This window comes from Acomys russatus, chromosome 6, assembly GCF_903995435.1.
Source record: "Acomys russatus chromosome 6, mAcoRus1.1, whole genome shotgun sequence".
Taxonomy (NCBI): Eukaryota; Metazoa; Chordata; class Mammalia; order Rodentia; family Muridae; genus Acomys; species Acomys russatus.
The window spans coordinates 69,652,695-69,672,663 of NC_067142.1; the positions used below are offsets into that span (position 1 = coordinate 69,652,695).

Genomic DNA, 19,969 nt, shown 5'->3' on the forward strand with positions numbered 1-19,969 from the left:
ACCTTGTAAGATATGTAAAAATCAATGCAATATGTGACCACTAATATAGCATTGAAGAAGATACATAAAGAAATAATGCATAGAGAGGAAGAAGATAAACGGTCTCAATCACAAGAGCACAGGAAATACCCTAAAGAGTCCACAGGAGAACATCTAGACTTGACCAACACTTTCACAAAGGAGCAAGATGTAGACCAACATAGAAAATTCAGTTTCTAACAGACTTGCGGAGAAAGAATTAGGATACCAAATCCATTTACAATAGCTTCAAAGAAAAGCAAGAAGCTGAAGGATTTCTACAATACAAACTTTAGATTATTAAGTTAAAAAAAAACTTGAAGACACTACAAGATGGAAAAGCTCCCTATGCTCCTGTTTTAGCAGAACTAATATTGTGAGAATGATGATATTGCCAAAATAAGTGTACAGATTCTCAGCGTCTGTTAAAATTCCAATAGCATTCTTCGTAGGAAAAAGTGTCTTAAATCCACATTGAAATACAAAAGATTGTAATAGGCAAAAGCCATCCTAAGCAGAAAGTGTAATGCTAATGAATACTTGATTTCACAATATTCATAAAACCATAGTTACAAAACCATGATGGTACCTGCACACAAACATTGTAGTCTAGAAATAAAGGTAACCAAAAAGCGGAATAGAGTGAAACCCTAGAATTGAACCTGTCCCGTCCCATGGGACAAGTCAAACAAGTTCTCTGGAAGAGGGAGTGGGGATGAAAGGGGGACAGGGACATGAAGAAATGGAGCCAAGACAAGAAGTCCTGATCAAGGCTTTACTTTATTTTAGCAGGCAAGGCTTATATAGCAGAAACAACACAAGCACCCATACAGATTCACTTCCTCCCTAGCCCCTCAGACAGGCCAAAAAGAATATACTCCTCTAAATAGCTCTCTGCCAGAATTTTCTTGTTTCTTTCAGCGGTAGACAGCCCAAAGATCAACAATTCAAATGTCACAGTGTGCAGCCTAAGCACAGGGACCTCCTTCAGCAAAGGTTGACAACTCAAAGGTCACAGCATGTAGCTTAAGCACAGGCTTTCTTCTAGTGTGGCTCCCCACATGTACCCAGTTAGCCAAACCAACACAAGCTTTGACAAGAGTGTTAAAATCTTTACATAGAAGAGAAAGCACATCTTTGTCAATAATGGTGCTCAGAAAATTTGGATAGCTACATGTAGACAGATGAAACTAGATCCCAGGCTCTCACCCTGCATAAACATCCATTCAAAATAGATAGATCAAAGCCATTAGTATTAGACCTGAAAATTTGAAACAGGCATACACTTCATATAGGCACAGGTGAGTAAGTATTTTGGGAAAAACATTCCAATAGCTCCGAGCATATCAGCATGAAGGATTGCTTGAAATTAAAATCTGTTCAGCGAAGGAAAGTTAGAGCAAAGTGAGGTGACGGCCTTAGAATTAGAAGAAAATCTTTACTTTCTCTACACCTGCTAAGGAGTAATATATATAATATAAATCATACTTAAAAAAACTAAACAAAATTGAAATAAAACCAGTATCCAGTCAGTAAAATATGAAATATAAATAATGATTAAATATAAGAAAAAAATCTTCAGCTATAAAGAGAAACACATGAAAGCTACATTAATATTCAGTTTCATCCCAATCAGAATGGTAAACTTCATGAAAATAAAAATTAATAAATGGCAGTAAAGCTCTAAGGGAAAAATGAGACATTAGCCACCGTGGTGGGAATGAATGAATGCCCCAGTGCTATGGCCGTTACTGTGGAGACTACTCAAAATCCTACAAGCAGAACTCCCATGTGATCTAGTTATACTATCAGAATGGACCAAGGTTAGCACAATACAGAGAAAACTGTCTTTTCGTGTCTACTGCTGTGATATTCACAATTGCCATGTTATAAAGCCAGACTAGGTGACCCTAAGTACCTGAGTTAATAGAGAAAATGTGATGTGCCAGTACGCTCATATTGACGGTGGTTTATTTACATATAAAGAAGAAGAAAAGCATGTCCTTCGTAGTAAATGGGTGGATAAGAGACCATGGTAGCCTAAGCTAGACTCAAGACAAGCACTGCATGTTTTCACTCATGAGCGTGAGTGCACACCCATGAGCATGAGTGAGTTCACACTCACTCACTATCATGAGGGGTATTTCCTTCATTGGGAATGATGCAGTGGGACAGGAGAGCAAAACTACCTATTATCTGAATGAAGCCCATTATTTTGTGTGCTAATTAAAGAGAAAATACTAAAAATAACATAAAATGCTTAGATGGTGATTACATTGATTTAAAAATAATCAAAGAATTAATTAGATTGAATGTCTTCACAGTGGGCATAGCAGTGAGAAGTTGTAAGGATGGAGGGCTTGAATGTTCTCACTTCACTCAACTCCTCCATTGTCCCATGGTAATGATCTTGGCTAAGAGAACAAATGGGACTGATTTTGAAAAGCAGTATTTGAAAAGCAGTACAGGTACACACAATTCTGGAGGAATAAAGAAACAAAACCAAGACATACAAAAATCCTCTCTCTCTCTCTCTCTCTCTCTCTCTCTCTCTCTCTCTCTCTCTCTCTGTCTCTCTCTCTCTGTCTGTCTGTCTGTCTGTCTCTCTCTCTCTCTCTGTCTCTCTCTCTCTCTGTCTGTCTCTCTCTCTCTCTGTCTCTCTCTCTCTCTCTCTCTCTCTCTCTCTCTCTCTCTCTCTCTGTGTCTTTCTGCCTGCCTGCCTTCCTGACTGTCTATGCATATCTGGGTGTGTCTGGGTGTGTGAGTGTGTGTTTGTGTGACTCTCAGTGTCTGTTCATCTATAGGGTGAAAATTTCAATAGAAAGTTATTCTAGGGAAATTAGCCAAACAATGTTTATTTTTCTGGCTGAGTGAATTGTAAGTTTAAGAAAACAATTTATCAGGTTACGAGTATCTAAAATGCACAAAAGAATCACTAACGGAGATGGATCAAATGGGAAACACCTCAAAATGAAGTACTAACACGAATCTGGGTTGGATTAGCTCCTGCAGAGTATCTCAGAAGAATCTGCAGCATTTTAAGGGAGTCAGAAATGTATTCCTAAAAAAAAAAAAAGAAATGTATTCCTTCACTTCAAAGTGGAAAGGGAAGCACAAACAGTTGTGTGTCATCTTCAGTTGCCATGACATGGAAAGCAACAGTTGCTTAGGGAATCACACTCTTTCTGGCCTATATCATACAGAAGACATGTCTCCTACGGCTCCCGAAGAAGGACTTTGAAGATCTGGAGAGATGGCTAAGTGGTGAAGATTGTTTGCTGCTCTTCCTGAGTGTAGTAGTCAACAGCTCACAGCCATCTGCAAACTCTGGGTGCAGGGGTCCCAACAGCCTTCTCTGTCCTTCATCGATACCTACACACAAGTGGAATTCACAAAACGGGGTATACTCATGCACACATAATTAAAGACGAACAAAAATGAATCTCAAGAGAGATTTTGTATGATGTACTGCAACGTGGTATTGCCGGCCCATTTCTGTTTGTCTAAATGCCTTGAGACCATTTTAGGTAATAAGCTAATGCAGGAGTCCCAAGAATGAGGTGACTGTGTTCATTCTCCCTGCCACACAATCTAGGGATTGAAGGATGGACTGTGTTTCTGAGCACTTGGAGTTGGGAGGGCGTGGGCGATGTCCTATAATTTCCCTTTAGCCTACTGGGTCCTCAATGTGGATATCTTCTTTTGGCAGCAGTGGGGGTGGGGGCAGGGAGGGATGATTCTACTATCAAAGAGTCAAACAAGAGCATATTGATGACCCTACTTAGAACATGTTAAATTCTCCCCCATATTTACCCACCAGAGACATAATATATTACAATTAAAAGCATCTACCAGGTATGAGACTCCAGTAATAATGGCATGCAATTTAAATTCTATTCACTAAATTATCTTTTCCTTAAATTAACTAGATTGAACAAAACTCATGTATTTCAGTAGGGAAGATATAATCCAGGGAATTTTAACTTTCTGTGCGTTACTTACAGTTTAAAACTTCTGAAGACTATCTACTTCATTTTTAGGAGGTGTATTTTGTATTTTTTTTTTTTTTTGCAGTATGATTTAATTATCTTCCCAAATTTAGGACAGAGACATACACTTCTTTGTCCAGTAGTCATGTTTAGTGGTACATACCTATGACCCCACACCTGGGAAGTGGACTCAGTAAGGCCATGAGTAGGACCCTATGTTATATCGTGAATCAATCTCTCTCTCTCTCTCTCTCTCTCTCTCTCTCTCTCTCTCTCTCTCTCTCTCTCTCTCAAACATGTGCACAAACAAGAGACCACATCTAAATTGTGTTTGTAGGAATCCAAGAATTTAGGTTATGCTTAGAATTTTATGAGCCAACTAAAAGAAATATAGAACATAAAGAGATTGTTCAAGAACATTGGTTGTTTTCTCCCTCTCTGCTTTATGATGGTTTTTAAATGAAAATTGTCTAGTATTGTTTGTTTGCTTTTGGTTTTGTTTTTTGTTTGTTTGCTTGTTTTCTTTTCAAAAGGCCAATGAAGGAGGGGGCAGTTTTGAATGTACCCTCAAAGTGTACTCATTGAATTGATTGACTCTTTATCCATTCTGGTATTTGATGGAGACACTTCTAGTCTCAGAGCAGGTTGAAAGTGATTATGAAAAAATATCTTTGGGTCCTAGACTAACTGAAGGAAAAGTTAGAAGCAGGTGTATCACTTTATATAAGGGACTTGAACTAAGCTACCTTCTCAAATCCGCCTGCCCAGTGAGTGGGTCTTGAGCTGTCACTCACAAGCCTACCAGTTCCTTCTTCCACGGTACCATTGCTTGCTCACTGCACAGCACTTTTTTTTTTTTTAAATTTGTGATTGTTTTCACTCCCTTTTCCTTCCAGCACCTTCTTTTTCTTATTTTTCTCTCTATTCTGTTCTAGTATTTTCCTTCTTCTCCATATTTATACCACTTTGATTTCTTGGTTGCTCTCATTCATTTTCACTTTATTCTCAGTGGAGTTCACCCATTTGTACTTTTCATCTGACCCTCTTAGATTCCTACATCCTAACTCATGATTTTGCAGTGTATTTTGAGATGTGAGGTTTTCTTTGTTTTAATGCAAAGTATCGAGAGAGAGAGAGAGAGAGAGAGAGAGAGAGAGAGGAGGAGGAGAGAGAGAGGGAGAGAGGGAGGGAGGGGAGAGAGAAGAGAGAGGAGAGGAGAGAGAGCGCCCAGGAAAATGGATGGAGATTGGGGGAGGATGAACCCAATCTAGGTAACTGCTGAATAAGATGTAGGGAAGCTGAGAATTTGAGGGCAGGATTCACAGTGTCTGACTGATAGTTATTCTTAAAAAAAAAAAAAAAAAAAAAGACCCGCCCCCCCCCCCCCAAACAACCAGTTTTCCAATTGTATCCTCTGGTGGACTCACTGGTCAGGATTGATCACCTGAGCCTGCAAGCTGGCTTTTGTGGATAGGTTCCCAGGGCAAAAACTGCAGAGAGAGAGAGAGAGAGGGAGAGGGAGAATGGGGGTGGGGCTACGAAACTTGTGTACAAGTCTAATGTAAAAACAGAAAAAAAATCCTAGAGTAAAAGTTGGAGATCTGTTTCTTCCTGCTGTACTATTTAAGTAGAAATATAAGAAGAACAGATCCTTCCCTCCATGTCTTCTGAGGCAGGACTTGTCTTCTGGTCTCTGTTTGAGAGACGGAAGCAGTGTCTGGGCCTGCTTTATTACCTGTTGATTAACTTTCAAACAGAATATCTCTTCAAAGGGAGAGGACCCTGGTGTCAAGCTCAACACAGGGAGAATACTCCCTTTTTTGATTAGCCTGAGGAAAAAGCATTGTCTGGCACAAAGGTTGCATTTTAAAGCCACTTGTTTATATTGTATCAGCCCCCTGACACCTGTTGGCAAGCGACTATCTTATGCTATTCTCTGATTTTTGATTTTGCAGATGAAATCTTAGATGAAGTTCAGGAAAATAACTAGATAGAAAGCCGATCTGTGCCTTCTATTAAATCCTTACTCTTCCCTAACAAGGTTACCTACTTTTTAAAATGGCAGCACCGTTTCCTGGTCTGATACAGTGCTTCGTTTGTTTCATTCTTCTGTTCACTCTATTTTAAGCATGTACTGTCGGCAAGATCTGTTCCCCATTACAGCAGAAGGAAACCGTTGACAACGTGCCTGCTTCCATGGAGTGTGTGTCAGGGTGGAATGTAGCCTTAGTTTTCCTTTGTTATAAAATGTGCACGACAAAAATCAAGCTAAAGAATGAAACGTTTTATTTTGGTTCACGATCTCAGGTTTCTATTTGTGGTAACTTGGTCCCATGATTTTGGACCTGTGGTGAGGTAGACCGTTGTTGGTGTGTGTGTGTGTGTGTGTGTGTGTGTGTGTGTGTGTGTGTGTGTTTGTGAATACTAGGTGAACCAGAGCATTCAGTTTCACAACCGGGAAGCAGACAAGACTGATGTATAGGATCCTTTTATTCCTTGTGAGGGATGCTCAAAGCGACCAGCTATGCCTCATCTTCTAAAGTTCTCCTAACCTCCCAGTAACACCACCAGCTTGAAGCCAAAGCCTTGAACACATAAGTCTTCAGGGAGAATTCCTGATTCAAAAGACAACACGAGTACTAGATAAGTATCAACGAGGCGAACTATGGAATATAGGGTATTATGACCTATCCTATGGAGTACGTAAGAGCTGGCAATCCCAGAGTCCTGGGGGCGTATGACGGTGCAATGATACTAGAGTGCACAGGCAGGTACGAGAAACATTCTCAGACAAGGGACCAAGGAATCAAGGAAGCAGGAAGCAGGGAAGCAGGAAGCAGGAGGGTTATGGGTAAAGATAACAGCCCCTGGGGGCCTTGGAGGCTCTGTGGAAGGGTGCATTTTTCCTGGGGGGTAGGAGCGCAATGAGATGGTGAGGGGGTGGGCTATTTGCAGAGGTTAGGAATCACAGGCAGCCGATACAAGGATACAAGAATGAGAGGCTGTCTTGAGGCTCTGAGGCTCATCTGGGCACAAAGAAAACTTTCAACGGAGCTTCACACTACATTATACACTTCAAGCTTTAACTACGCAGTATTTTTCTGTAGTACTGTTGCGTCATCAGCTGTGACACCGATAGCCCGGGACCTTACTTATGTGCAGTGTCTACTATGTACACCTGTCCCAAAGAGACAAAAGACCTAAACCCCTCCATTCATCTTGTCCGTGGATGGACTGCTCATCACTAACCTGCAGAGGATGGATGAGATTCTTTATTTTCATATTCTCACATTTTCCCATGTGCTTCACTTAGAAGATGCTGCCATCTGGCTTAAACAACAGCAAACAAAATCTCTGAACTTATTTATCCTAACGTGTTTACAATATGATGAATTAGTCATCTCCTAAAGACTGAAGGTAGAAAATTCCTTCAGAACCATTTCTTATTCCCGCCTCTTGGTGGCAGTATTTGTTACCCTTCACTGAAATCAGAACTGAATTTGTCACTATTTAAAGCCCTTAAAATCCTATTTTTCTTTTCTTTCTTTCTTTTTTTTCTTCTTCTTCTTCTATTTTTTCAGACAGGGTTTCTCTGTGTAGCCTTGGCTGTCCTAGACTCCCTTTGTAAGCCAGGGTGGCCTTAAATCACAGAGATTTGCCTGCCTCCTATTTCAAGACTGAGGTGGTCCTATCATATATGAACTTTCACTAAGTGAATAACATAATTGAAATTCTTAAGCAGGGACTTTTGGGGGAAAATAAAGAATTGAGAAAAATACTTAGGAATGGTATGCAAAGCAGAGCACAGGGCTAATCCTGTTTGTAAAACAGCCAGTGACACAAGTACATGGCATCATGTACTCAAGAAAAACAGTCATATTCTCACAGTGTACTAATCTAGTTGCAAAAAAAAAAAAAAAAAGACTGGGTATTTTTGGTATTTACTATGATAAATAAATAAATATATATGTAGATATATCTACATATATATAAAGTTTAGATTTTAACTGAGGAAATTGGAAATTTTTGTTCTTTAAGGTATTGACTGTCTCCTTCCTTTCCAATCTAGAACCTCAATCCTCTAATTTGGAAAGCCCGAAAATATGTTCAAACGGTGTCCAGCAGGTAAGAAGACTTCATTAGGATGGCAAACCCCTGTTCTGTTAGTCACCTTAAAACAGTGACAGATCTGTGATTGACATTCCTATCTGCATGGATGGCTGGGCTGCCCCCATATTAGCTCTCTGGGGGATCCAGTGAGGCAAGAGGAAATGCTTCTTTTCATTTATCAAATTCATTTCATCAATATATTTATATTTACAATCCCTTTGAGCCTTCAAGCAGAACCAAGTACAACCTTTGCGGGCCTTTACCATCCTACGTCAAACCAGAGGATTGATCCTGCCATTCATTGTCTGTAGCAGAAATTTCCTGACACCTCAGGAAATGTTCCTGCTGTGATGTGCCTTAAGCAGAGCTGCAGGGGTACTCTTTAAAATGATTTTGGCGTGGCCTGTCTAACGTCTAGTAAGACACTTTTCTACCGTGCTGTGATTAGAAACAAGGCTTTTATGTATAGCTGGTGATGACTGCTTTATTGATCCCTTACAACTCTTAACTTACTTTAGAGGATGGGACGTCTGATGGTATGTTTTCAGACTCTTTTTATCTATTACTACCCATATCTGTAATCCCCATCCTGGGGACACAGAGATAGGTGGGACCTGGAAACTTACTGTCATAGTCAAATTGGTGAGGTCCAGCTTTCTGTGAGAGACCCTAAAAAGGTGGAGAGTGATTAAGAAAGACATCTGATATCAACGTATGGCCTTTATCTGCATGCACCTGCACACATATGCACTGACATGTATGAAATACTGCATATGCCCACAGAAAGAAATAATTGAAAATGCCCAGAAAGGAAACATTGCATAGACCATTGATTGTGGACAGCAGTTACTTTTGTAGGGATTGTTGAACTATCTATCTATCTATTTATTAGTTTGTTTTTTATCTAGCTATTTATTTGTTTGTTTTTCAAGATAAACTTTCTCTGTGTAACCTTGGCTATCCTGGACTCAATTTTGTAGACCAGGCTGCTCTCAAACTCACATCGATCGGCCTGCCTCTGCCTCCCTGAGTGCTAGGATTAAAAGTGTGCACCACCATACCAGGCTGTTGAATTTATCAATAATTATTCTCAACTATGCTTTTGGGCATGGTTTCATACTGCATTTGACAACAAGCTAGTTTACTGTGTCCACCAACAGGAATAAGGCTGGCTCTGTTCTCTTTTGAGTCTGGTCTATGGACGATGAGAGAATCGTCACTTGAACTATAAGCTTATGTTGGTTTCTGGTTAATGTGTATTGACATATATCGATTGTATAGGACATGGTGTTCTCCCATCTCAATTTGAGAATTGCAAACATTTGTGAACTTGTCAAAGTGAACACTGAGTTCTGTTTTAAAATAAGTGTATTGTTACATTAAAGTTGTGCTCCTCTTGGAAGCGGATGGGTCTATGAAGTCAGCATTGAATTGAATGTCCCCGGTTCTCTGCCGAACACCAGCTATGTGAGTTTTATTGTTCAGAATTAAGTGATTTTTAAGGACAGAGTCATAATAGCACTCCCATCTTACTGTTTGTCGTCATTTTTTTTTGTCATAGAAGAGACCTGTATTGATCCAGGTATGCTAGAAATGCCTGGTGGGCTCAGCCTGTGGTTATACAATTAGCCACAATAATTAGTTTATAGTGAACCAGAGAAAGAGAGCTAAACTGATGAAAAGGGAATAGTAAAGTCAGCAATGGTAAACAAACAAACAAACAGTTGCATTGGAGATGGAAAGATGGGTCGAATGATTAAGAACTGCTCTTTGCAGAGGGCCTGGGTTTGAGTACTTAGGTACTTATTTGTTGACTTATGGAGTGCTTACAGTAATACTTTAAAATAGCTATTTGGAGGAACTGAAAGCAACTCCCCCAAAGCTACAAAAACCATCACATGTAAGGTGTGGACATAGGCATTTATTTTTTACAGAGCCCATGATGAAGAATCTTACTTGTATGTAGACAATCCCCTGGAGACTATTTTGTACCATCTCATTGCAAAACTGGTGGATGAATGAAATGAGACGCTCATTTGAAAAGTTATTCTATTATTTTTAAAGTACACCTTTTATGACAGTCATCTGTCTGAATGTATAATAGAAACATATAAGTCTATTATCTCACTTTCGTCTCTAGCTTTCTCAGTTTTACTATAACTTTGGTGTGTTATGTTGTAGTAATTTTAGTGTTTAATTGCTTAGGTTGGGGAACTGTTTTAGCAGATGAATCCCTTTGCAGTTTGCATCTTGGTCACTAGAGGGCAGCTCTGCACCTCTGTAAATCACTACTGCTGCTGCACAGGGATGCTCCAGGCCAGTTTGTTGCGTGTGGAGAATGATCAGAAGGGGTATGCTGGCCTGTACAGTGCTGTTGCCTTATTCTGCACTTGGAAGCGGCAATGTCCAGGGCTGAGTAGCCAGGCCTCCATTGCCTTCTTCACGTGTGTGTTGAGACACCTGTTCTCTCTACTGAAACCCTTATAGGCTTTGTTGAGTGAATTTTGAGTGTTACTCTGTCCTGTAATTCTGGGAGACCAATATCCCTGGAAATAGCACACCACCACAGAAGGCCCTTTCCTGTGAGGATTTGCAAGCTGTCCGCTGTGCTTTCAGACTGCCAGGTGCTTAAAGAAGGCACATGGGCACTCATGAGCAAAGAGATGAATGTAGCCCCATTTTCGGAGCTTATGTTAGTAGTCGTATAGAATCCAGGAGGTCTTTCTAAAGATAAAATTACATTATTTGGAACTTGGTAACTTTTGAAAAGCATTTCATTGCTAAGGTTAGCTTTAAACTTTGACCCTCAAGCTGTTTTCCTGGTAAGGTCCCCAGGGGTGCCTTCTTGCCCAGGACTTGCTGATTATTTTAAGTTCGCAATATGCTCTGAAGACTCTCAGATTATCTTTTTTTTTTTTTAATTTTTAAATAAAACTAAAATAGAGCCTTTTACCTTTAACAAGTACCTTATGGTATTTAAGATACAATGTAAATGGGACACATACCCTGTAACAGAAATAGGTGACTGTCAATCATTTTCTCTAATGATGTTTGCTTTAACTTACAGATTGGTTATGTGGCATGTTTTACCCCATTCTTACCCAGTTGGATTTTAGAAGATTTATTTATTTATTTTTTTATTGATTGATTGGTGTGTGTGTGTGTGTGTGTGCGCGCGCGCGTGCAAATACTCACAGAGGCCAGAAGAGGACTTTGGATCCTCTGGAGCTAGAATTCCAGGTGCTCGTGAGCTGCCTGAGCTTAGTGCTGGGAACCCAACTGCAAAACTCTGACGGAACAGCATGCCCTCTTAAACATCCCTGCCTCCCTGGCTGTACCACTACTACTGCTACTTCTCCTTCTTGTTCTTGTTATTATTATTACTATTACTATTATTTGCCTTTGAAATTACAAACAGAATTTTTATTTTGCAGCATTTCCCTAAATCTCTTAACTGCTTTCTAATGTAAATACGTAATTTGAATAAAATTATGATTTTTTAAAAAAAAAACTCTGGCTTTTTGGTAAGATTGATGATATCAGCCAGTGACAAATTGCATCCCTACCAGTTAAACTTTGTTAATTATGACTTTATAAAAGGATTTAGAAAATCAGTAGCAAAGATGACTAAGTAACCAAACTAAAATCAATGTAAGGGAAATGGGTCTAAAGATGAGGGGAAGTAATTCAGAAAGTGTGGGACGGTCATCCTTCAGGACAGCTCAGTTAAAGATCGTTTTAGGCGCTCAGTGAACACCTGAACAGTGAGTCTCAGGACGTGCAAGGTGGGGTAGGAAGGAAGATCAGCACTGGTACCCTATGGCGGACCTGTAGGCACAAAACTGCTAACACTTGAGAGAGAGAGTTTACCAAATCATATATCCGAGAAGACACAGAACTTTTCTGGAGAGAATATTTTTGTTTGATGGCAACTCCAAGGAGGTCAGGGGATAGCATCGGTGTTTTCACATCAGAAGGAGGAGGAGGAGATGCTCTCAGAGCAGGTCTCTTGATGTTGTTTAGAGGCATCGTGTCACTGTGTACCACTGCCTAGCCTGGAACTCACTATGTAGACCGGGCTAGCCTCAGACCCATAGAGGTGCAGTTGCAGCTGCCTCCCAAGTGCTGCGATTGAGGGAGAATCCCATCAGGCCCCCCAATATTCTCACACTGATCAAAAACTGAAAAGCAGTCAGCATCTGGGGAGCATTTAAAACATGTATTTAGCGTATGGGGAGAAAGAAACGGATGCCGCACAGTATTTCGCATTACTCCAGAGTGAGTGGTAAATGATTTGAGATACAGTGGAGCCAACAGCTTTGCTCTGTGAAATTTAGGTGGTGTAAAAATCAGTTCTTGCCATGCAATGTTCATAGAAGAGAGAAGGCACACAGTTGAGGATGTTCGTATGGTGGAATAGTAGCTGAGGAGACTTCCTTGCTTACTGAAGGATGCTTTCCCCATGATCAAACATCTCCCGAGTTACTATGTACTAGGAAACTTATAGGAGGTAGAAAAATGTGAAGACTTAGAAGACAATATGGCCCCATTTGTGTCCATTGGCGTCATCTTTGTTCAAGTCCTGTTCAGGCTGCCGTGTTGAGGAGACTGTGTGGATGTAGCTTCTCTGATATTTCTAGGAAATGAATTCTCACAGTGAACTTCCTGTTCCTTTGCTCTTACTGCCCTTCAGCCTCTTCTTTTGCTATGATCCTTGGGCCTTGACTGCAGGAGTCATATTATAGATGTGTAGGTTGTTGCTGGGCACCACTAACTCACTTGTTCTCTGCGTTTGATTGGCCGTAGTTTTCTGCAAGCATTGCCATCTGTTGTGAGGAGAGGTTTCTTGGATGAGGAGTGAGACCTACACTTACCTGCGGCTATATAAGGACAAATATTTAGAATGCATTAGAAATTATGCTGGTTTCATAAAGCGGTGGTTGCATTTCAATCTCAAAAAATAAAGTAAAATATAACAAGAAAGTATATATTAAAATAAATAAATAATACATATTTTAAATGAACTGAGAAGAGAAGAAGTCATTTTAGTTATAGGACCGTGTCTTTTCCATATATCTACAAGCCAACTTACAAGATACAGTGTAACTGCAAAGATATTTAATGTATCCTGCAGAATATTGGAGGAAAGAAATGAAAAGCTGTAGAGAGACTGTAAGGAAGAATAGTTTCTTGGGAAGGTAATTTCCTAATCAACTTAATTTGCACAAGTGTAGAGAGAAGAGCATTTCAGAAAGGCGAAGAGAGGAGAGATGCAGAATTGGAAGTAAACTTGGCATTGGAGTGGCTATCGTCCAGGTGCCTTGATGGGCAGTGTAACTTTCTCCTCCTGTGGAGACTTGACCTGTGCTGTTAGCCCCTGGTCCACTGTGTGCAGCTGGGCAGTGATTGAACCCAGAGCCCATTGCTATCTGGGTTATAGCCACAGTCTCCTTTTGACCCCCTTTTACTTCCAGTCTTGACCCCTTCTAATCTCTTCCTGCACGTCGCCCCAGAGTTATCTTCCTGAAAACACAAATTTGTTTACCCCTGATATCTGCTTAAGGTTTACTCAAGGACTGTTCACTGTGCCTCTAAAAAGTTTCAGGCCTGTGAGGTTGACATAGCGAGCCTCCCTCCTGCCGCTGCTGTCGTGGCTTTATCTCTCACTGTCTTTCCTCCATATTCAGCTTAGTCTAGGGGGAGGAAAACCATTTCCTGAAGACTCCAGTGTTCTTCATATCTGCCCTTGCATGCCTCATATGTGCCCATATATGCCCTTTTATGAAATGGAGGTGGCTACCGCTATTTAATTTAAATTGTTCCATCTTGACTTCCTCTTAGACACTGTGTGAGAAAGGTATCAGTCTTCAGGGCCCCTTTGGAGTCTTTACACTGTAACTCCTGTGTCAGGGCCCTCTGTTTACAATCACTGGACTCATATGCAGGGACAGAGCCTCTTAAGGATAATACTGTCTGAGTTGTCTTTTGTCTCCGTAGTATCTGACACAGAGTCTGGCAGATTGAAGGAACCCAGGGAAGTGTTAGATGACCAAATAAATATATGGAGACCATAACGGTGAGACAGAGCAGTTGTAGGAAACTTCAGAGTGTGGGCTGTGGGCCAGTTCTCCAGAGCATGGATCCTGGTCTTTCTAGAATGTGCTAGATGACAATCAGAGTGAAGTAAAAGCAGACACTGATAAAGGTGCTCGGGACAGATTTTAACCAGTGGTAACAACTACGGTGTGGGGGAAATTCCACTGTGAACTAAAGTCTACTGTGGATTGGACAGAGATGAATCAATGTTGGAAAGGCACGGAGAAGGAAGAGAAGAGGCTTGGGGGGAGTCCGGGAGTGACCATGACAGGGGCTTCTTCATTGCACATGAGCTTAGATTAGTCGTGTCTGCTAGCTGGCCATGACAGAAGCTGGGATTCCATTCTGTCTCAGAGTTCAAGAGACAGAGAGGCCTTATCTTTAGCTGCTGCTGAAACAGATAAAAGGTTTTGGCAGTCTTGTATCTCACACAGTCACACTAAGGGAGAACACAGGCCAGTCTAAGGGTGTGGCCTTGAGAAACCTTAGTGTTTGGTCAAGTGTTTTTAAAAACAAGGTTGAAGTCTCAGAGGAACCTGGTTACAAGTTTGGTCAAGAGACAGTCTTTGACAGACCTTGACTTAGTTTGTTTTCTGTTAGTTCAGAAAACTAAAGGCTGTGTAAGTGGTGAAAACTGGGCACTTATTTAGTTCACATGGATGGAGGCTAGAACATTCTAGGGTGTAGCACTTGTGTCTCCCCAGGGCCTTCTCAATATATGACAGCAGGGAACCACAATATATGGTGAGAGAGACCAAAACTGCCAGCCTAGATTTTTCTTCCTTGCATATAGCCCCCAATGTACTGCACCCTAGTGACATCAGCCAGTCCTATTTACCCTCCAAAGCACTACCTCCAAATGTCATTTCTTGAGGTATTTCTAAAAATGACTTTGGGGTGTGTAACATTTTCTGCTTGTGACTTGTGTGGGCACAAATTGTAACCATAGCCGACCTTAAGTCAAAGTGCTAATGAAATGATGTTAGCCAGTGAAGTTTGTATAGCATGTGTTTCTCTCTCCAGGCAAAGTATTTTATTCAGTGCTTTAGTTTCCTCGCGTGTAAAATGGGCATATGAGTCTTTCCTATCTGAGGGGCTTTGAGAGATTTAAATGTATGGGCCTGTGAAAGAAGCTGTGAAGAGCTTAAGGTACATAGTCAACACTCAGATTGTTAGTCCCTATTGGCACCCTGTATTATGCTTTTACTTCTAGTCAACATAGAGGATTAAACTCGGGCCCTTCTGTACATGCTAAGCAAAATACTGTACCATTGAGCCACACAATTCCTCATTATTCCTGGATTCTGTACTTGCCAGCTCACCTACTGGCTAAAGTTGATTGCAGTGTCTACGTTTGTGTGGTACATTGTGGTCATTTGCAGACATGTACAATATGGTTAAAAATCTTGCTCTATGAAGGGCGTCTTTTCCTAGGTAAGTTTAAACAAAGGGAAGCCTGCAAACAAGCGTCCCGCATGTGGTTTATTAAATGCCCTGCCTTTCACATTTTTTGTGTGTCTGTGTTTCTTCAGTGATTTCACTGCTGGAAATGGCTTTACACTTAGTGTAAAGTGTTGTTGGTGGTCCCAAGTGCCAGAAGACCTTGGTGGGCCCAGTGGAAAGACTACATGTTAGTCAGCATGAGCCAGAGTGTCATGGGCCTTCAGGTTAGTGCTAGTGAATCAACAATAGGTCTTGACTATGACATTTTTCAACAGTGACACATGTTACAAAACACAAAAACAAAACAAAAGGAAAAAACAACAAAAGGATTATACATGTGACAAAATGTGGCCTTACAATGTCTGGAATCCATCCCCGTATTTTGCTCAGCAGCAGTGGCTCAGCATTGATAACTGAGGATTTTCAGAGCCTTTGCTTATGATGAGCACAGACTGAGTAGATCTTATTTAATCCTTACGGTCCCCTCTGCAGTAGGCCAGATGGACAGCAGGGTGTTAGTCACAGTTTAAAGGAGGGTAAGCTTATGGCATCCTGTGGTTTCTGCCTTTAGGCTACAGTCTTTCGGTTGTATTGCTTCTAGGCCCAGGCTTGGTGAGACAGAACATCACAGACCAACAGTGTGAGGTGGAGCAAAGTGGCTCATCTCATGATGGTCAGGAGACAGCCTACAGAACAGTCTAAGTGGGGATGTGAAGTCGCCTTCAGAAACAGCAGCTAGGGACTTACCTCCCCCCAACCAGACTCAGCTTCCTCAAGTTAGGGGTTCATTAATGGACTCATCCTTTGATGAACTTGGCACCCTCATATTCCAGTTGCCTCTCAGTAGCCCTGTGAATTGGAGACTACACCGTCAAACTCGTGACGCTTTCGGGAGGGACATTCATATCCCAACTGTGACATAAGCTACTTCATCACACACATCATTAAAGACCTTATGACCCGTGTGTGAAATTAACATGCTCTCAGCAAGCAAAGGCCAAAGTTTTTAACAAGGAAGTAAACTGCCTGGCAAAGGAACCCAGGATTTGCTAGTAAGAGGAACGGCAGAACCAGTCAGGAGTGCAGTGCTGGGTTGCTGAGAGTCTCAGCTAAGTTATTATATGCGGTGGAAGTGGTAACCAAGATATGGGGTGGTAACTGTGCCAGGTGCAAATTAGTTTGAGCAACAGTGACATCAACTGAGAACTATTTAGAAATGCAATTGAAATGCTAATCCTAGGAATGGGGACAACAGACCATGGCTTAACGTGCCCCTGGTGATTTTGCAGGGGACCTTCATTGGAAGAGATCATTGAAAGAGAAATTGGTCAGGCATTCACAGGGGTTCAAAACTCTTAGGGCACACTATTTTGTGGGAGTTTAGATTTAAGAGAAAAGGCAAGGGGATCAAATAGCAGCAAGAGCTAAGCAGTCACCCGACAGGAGTAAAACAGCAAGGAGAAGGGAAAACTGGAAGCAGTCAGCAGAGAAGAGGGACAAGTGACTCAGAAAAATGTTTTCTTGAGTATATATAGGCAACTCAGTTACCCAAACATAACATTCCCGCCCTGGAACCTACTGAAAAAACAAAACAAAACAAAACAACAACAAAAGCAGAGAAGGGTTTAGAGTAAGCAATGAGAAAGTAGAGTTTAAAAATCATAGGAGCCGCCAGGTGTGGTGGCACATGCCTTTAATCCCAGCACTCTGGAGACAGAGGCAGGTGGATCACTGTGAGTTCGAGGCCACCCTGGTCTACAAGGCGAGTCTAGGACAGCCAAGACTACACAGAGAGACACTGTCTTGAAAAACAAACAAACAAATAAACAAATAAAAATTGTAGGAGCCAAGAGAAGAGAGGGCATTGTGAAGAAAGGTGTGAGAGTAGGAGTCTTGGGCATTTGTTACAGGCTGGGTTAAGGCCGCAATGCTTGACAAGAAGAAGAGCAGAAGCACCAGGAGAACAATTTGGTTAGCGTGGCAGAGTCCGGAGACGGCTCCATTGCCAGCCAATGGCCTTAATCCATTCCATTTGACATCAGCGAACCATTTTTATGCATTTAACAATAGTTGGATGTTAGTACAAGGGAACTAAGAGCTCAACAGAGTAATACAGAGAATGAAAGCTGAAGACATCCAGCATCCTGCTCTGGGTCTCTCTCTGTCTCTCTGTCTCTCTCTCTCTCTCTCTCTCTCTCTCTCTCTCCCTCCCTCCCTTCCTCCCTCCCTTCTCTGTAGAGTATGTTTGGACTCCATAAAGTTCTTGTTTTCTGAAATAAGCTCCACTTTAACAAACCCTAGACAAGTTATTCACAATTTCTCATATCTCATATGTCCTAGTATTTCCCCCCTTTCTTGAATTTTCCCTTAAAACTTGAAACAGCTGTTTTAGTTTTGTAAGTACTCACACCTATTTAAAGTCTGGATTTACTTTCTATGGGATCCTGCCTAATATACATTAGGTTATTGTAGATCTAGAATGCCATTGGCTTGCTCCAAAACCTTATGGTTTTTTAGAATTCGAAACATGACAAATAGAGTTTCTATGACTCACAGAGCAGTAGGCTTCCTCTTCTGCAGACGTGTACATTGTCCTCCTTTGTCAGTAAAGGGACCTTAAAACCAACAGAACCTGCAAATCTGAGTCAAGTCAATAATGAATTATGTGTCTCTCAACAACATTTAAATCAATTTAGTATTAGCCTACCAGTGAGCAGTTTTTATATTCCAGGCTCTGAAAGCACCCTGCTTTCATAACATAATAAAGTTTTAAAGATGAGCCCATTAGCTTTTCGGCAAAAGCTTGCTTGAGTGTATCTTGGCTCCTTTTTTGACAATTGTAACCTTAATGTTACTGTAATGGGTTCTTTTTCTGGGAATCAGATAATCTTGCGCTTGGGAACATGTTTTTGGTGAACATTTTATTCTTTCAATGGCATTTTGAGTTTTGTGATATTCAAGTGTTCAAACAATTTATAAGAACTGACCATTACCACCCACGTATAAGATTATACAGGAATAAATTTTTTTTGGCAATGTGATAGCATAGGATTGTTGAGCCAAATAGGAGGGCAGCTTCTACTGCTCTTGATGATTTAGGGATTTAAAAAATATTTTTAAATACAGATAATCCCAAAATTGGTAATACATTGCTTTTTGTATTGTTGACAACAGGTTTGTCTTAATCTGTGTACAAGGAGATAGCTATTATATAGATTTCCTTATAAAACTGGCACAACTAAACTTTGCCCTTCTTTTTAAAGAATGATGTAATTTTTATAGCTATTGCCATGGACGTTGAATAAGCTATTGCACAATTCTGGAAATGCTGGCAGCATTTTGGTAAAGGGTAAAAGTCTAAGATAACAAAGTGTGTTTCTCCAATGTCAGGTCCCTTGAGAACTGGGTAGACATTTTCTAGTTGTAGCCTGAAAGATGGAAGATTGAGTTCTCGGCACTGGACACAAGGGAGCAGGCTCCTAACTTGAGTGCTTCTCATGGACCACAAAGTGCCTGGCAGTCTCTTAGAGATTAAACTGTGGCTCTGTCAGTGGGTGGGCCCTCCAGATCTTCACTTCATGTGGGTCCTGATCATAGAATGTTTACTTACATGGTGAGAAGACAGCCAGCCCTTTTTGTTGATAATGACCAATATTTACCATGTAAATTTCTTTACAAAGAAAAAATAATAAAGACAAACCATAGAGAAATCAACTGTTACGGTTGACAAGCAGTGCAGCCTTCTCTAAGAATCCAACAGGAACTGTTGCCATGGATGCAAGATGCAGCCCGTGATAGATAGCCCTAGATATGGAAGGCCAGATAAGAGTCTTTGATGACTCTTAGCTAGTTGAGAACTGAAAGTTTTAATTACATCTTGGCTACTCTGTAACAGTGCCTGAGTGGTTGGTGTTTCCTGAGTTCCACAGTAGTCAGTTACAGTTTGAGAAGAGCTTAATTACTCTGTTTCCTAGATGAAAAAAAAAAAAAAAAAAAAAAAAAAAAAAAAAAAGTGTAACTTCCAATATTTCATGGAATGACTTAAAAATGCTCAAAAAGGGAATGCAAATTCTGTAAAAAATGTGGGTTTTTTTTCCACTGTGAAGTAGAAATAATGGAAGAAGTAGGGCAGTCTCTCATCCCATTCTTTCTTGCTTTTTCTTTGTCTATAAATGTATATGTAAAGTCTTTATACATTCAGAACTGTATAAAAAGAACTCTGCAAAGGCATTCCATCTCTGTCTTTGTAATATGATTATTAACATCCTCAAGAATTCCTTAACTTTGTACCTTCCTGGCATCATACAACTGAT

The 19,969-nt window shown here is 40.7% G+C and overlaps 1 protein-coding gene across 1 annotated transcript in view; it reads left to right on the forward strand.

The window, feature by feature from the left end:
* Positions 1-19,969, forward strand: part of Fmn2 (formin 2) — a 302,083-nt gene that overhangs the window by 71,172 nt on the left and 210,942 nt on the right. Inside the window, exon 4 of the mRNA XM_051147935.1 lies at positions 8,077-8,132. Within this exon, the coding sequence (XP_051003892.1) occupies positions 8,077-8,132 (56 nt within the window). The remainder of the gene's footprint in view (positions 1-8,076; positions 8,133-19,969) is intronic.